The sequence below is a fragment of the Protopterus annectens genome, chromosome 3.part0 (genome assembly GCF_019279795.1).
Source record: "Protopterus annectens isolate FY-2018-M chromosome 3.part0, PAN1.0, whole genome shotgun sequence".
NCBI classification, from domain to species: Eukaryota; Metazoa; Chordata; order Ceratodontiformes; family Protopteridae; genus Protopterus; species Protopterus annectens.
In genome coordinates this window covers 67,336,999-67,339,366 of record NC_056731.1, presented here as the reverse complement: position 1 = coordinate 67,339,366, position 2,368 = coordinate 67,336,999, and the positions used below count along the sequence as shown (strand labels likewise).

The 2,368-nt window shown below is 38.3% G+C and overlaps 1 protein-coding gene across 1 annotated transcript in view; it reads left to right on the top strand.

The window, feature by feature from the left end:
* Positions 1 to 412: 412 nt before the first annotated feature.
* LOC122796259 (polypeptide N-acetylgalactosaminyltransferase 4-like) overlaps positions 413 to 2,368 on the top strand; it is a 768,714-nt gene continuing 766,758 nt past the window's right edge. The window contains exon 1 of the mRNA XM_044064588.1: positions 413 to 932. Within this exon, the coding sequence (XP_043920523.1) occupies positions 553 to 932 (380 nt within the window). The 5' untranslated portion in view covers positions 413 to 552. The remainder of the gene's footprint in view (positions 933 to 2,368) is intronic.

The following is a 2,368-nucleotide window of genomic DNA, read 5'->3' as shown; positions in this document are numbered from 1 at the left end:
TAACAATGTGTTATTTGTCCTCCACTCCAGCGCATCTCTGTAGAACTGCTAGGAGTAATTTTGGTAACAACTTAGGATGATATTTTATTACTTCTCCCAGCCATGAGCAGTGCAACACTTTGTAACAGAAATACTACACGAGGATGATGTACTAATTTTGATGCCAATATTTTGCTCAACTCTTAACACTTTTCTTTATTTAACATGGGTTAATTTCATTAAGTAATCAGGTTTAGGTCAGCCGTTCACAAACAATTAAGATGAACCTCCATAAAAGTTTTGAGACACGTTTTCCCTCTACTAAACTCCTTATTTACCATTTATATCCGTCTTTACTTTTCAAGTCCAGCAAACTTTATTAGTGAAAGCCTGACCGAGATGGACTGCGTTTGGTCGTTTCCTAGCGTCACAGTGACGCCCAGAAACCCGGAAATGTGACTAGCTGTGTCAAGTCCAGCAGTAACTGGAGTCTTGCCTGACTCCTGTTGCTGCAGCTTGTTACCGTGTTTTTTTTTTCCTCTGGTTTTTTTTTGGTACCCCCCAAAAGAGGCGATGCGGATCCGGCTCACCAGGCGGTTTGCGTGGCTGGGGAAGAGCTTCCTCTTGTTGGTCTGTTTATGGATTCTTTATCTTGTTGTAGGACCTTCAGTTCCTTCACTTCAGGGTTCAGCAAGTGACAGTAGCCATGTACGAATAGGTAGGTTTTTTACCAATACTGCTGACGATCAGCCTGAAGATCTGAGCCGGCCAGTATATGAAAAGTCCCCACCCGACCCCAACTCCCCCGGCGAATGGGGTAAAGCAGCCCGTTTACAGCTGACTCCAGAAGAGAAGAAACTGGAAGAAGAGTCAGTTGAGAGATATGCTCTAAATATTTTTGTGAGTGACAAAATCTCACTGCATCGCCACATACAAGACAATCGAATGTATGAGTAAGTTTAACGTTTCTTTTTAACAGTGACATGTGGAACTTGTAGAAAATGTTTCTGAATGACAAGATTTAAGTATTTGGGCGTTTTTTAGCTCTCAGCCAATCAGGAACAAATCTTAACAGAATCGGGGACAAAAATAATCAAAGTCGAACAAGGAGACTTTTTTAGTACTATTATTTCGAGACATTGACATACTAAGAGAATGTGAATTAGTGTGCATTTCCTAAAGTAAAAGGAGTCTAGAACTCTAGTTATTGTCATTTTTTATTAAATGCAATTCACCTCCTTTCTCCAAAAGTAATGAGTTTTAAGCAGGATTAAGAGGACAAAGCTAACATTTGTGTCAAAATTAGGGACATTTGAAAGGTGTGCCAGTGCATATAAACGTAAACTGCATATTACTTTATTCTATAGTTTCATGTGGAAATATTTATGGTAGCAATTAGTTACTTTCTGCTGGAGCTCTTAAGAGAGTGATCACAGTGTATTGCAGTGTACTGTGGGTTTACAGTATGTTCCATTGTTGCTTTGATTTTTTATTTATGTAATTAAGATTATATAGACAATGAGAAAAGGATGCAGTATGTCTGCCTTTTCTGCTTCTTTTTTGCTGTCTGCCTCTTACAGCTGCTCATACCTCTTAGTTGATATAATTTAAGCATAAAGCTGTGATTTTGATCTTCAGGTGTAAACTTGCTTCTGTTAGACTTATTGATTTTCTTCATAAAGTTGGATTAGTTTAAGTGTATATAAACTACTGTGACAAAGGGCAGTTATCATTAACTATATTGGTTGGACCTTGTATGGTGAAAGGTGAGAAACTTCTTCCCTTTCTGACCTTCTGGCATGATTTCTAAATGCTAGTGCTATGTTTTTTAATGCTCAGAGGTTGAAAGGTAGGCCCAAGTACTATTTAATTTCCAAATGTCCTGTCATAATTTAGCACGCTGTCTTGTCCTAAGCTCCATGATTTCTTTCTGCAATCTCTTAAAGTATTTTTCCCCCTTATTGGTGAAATAGTACGTTCTTACATTCATTCTGAATGTAGTTCAGACTGTTTTGCCATCTGTACTTCTCTGCGTCCTTTCCAAGCCTCAATTCTGTTTTCTTCCCTTTGTTGTCTTGTGGTTCTATATCATGAACCTTTTCTCCAAAGGGAACATTCCTATTCTCTTTAACCAGTGTTTGTGTGACACCTGATCCATTCCTCCTATCATTTCTTTTTTGTAATCTTTCTCTCTGCACTTTGTCCAGCAGCTTTTCTCCTAAATGGTCTACAAAACAGAATGCAGTATTCTGTGTACTGCCTCAACAAAGTCCTGTACGTTGGGGATTTGACTTCATCTCCAGATTCAGTTCCTCAAACTCTGCATTGTAATATATGTGCATTCCAAACTTTTTTAAAAGACTAGATATTTTGATCATACAGTACCTTT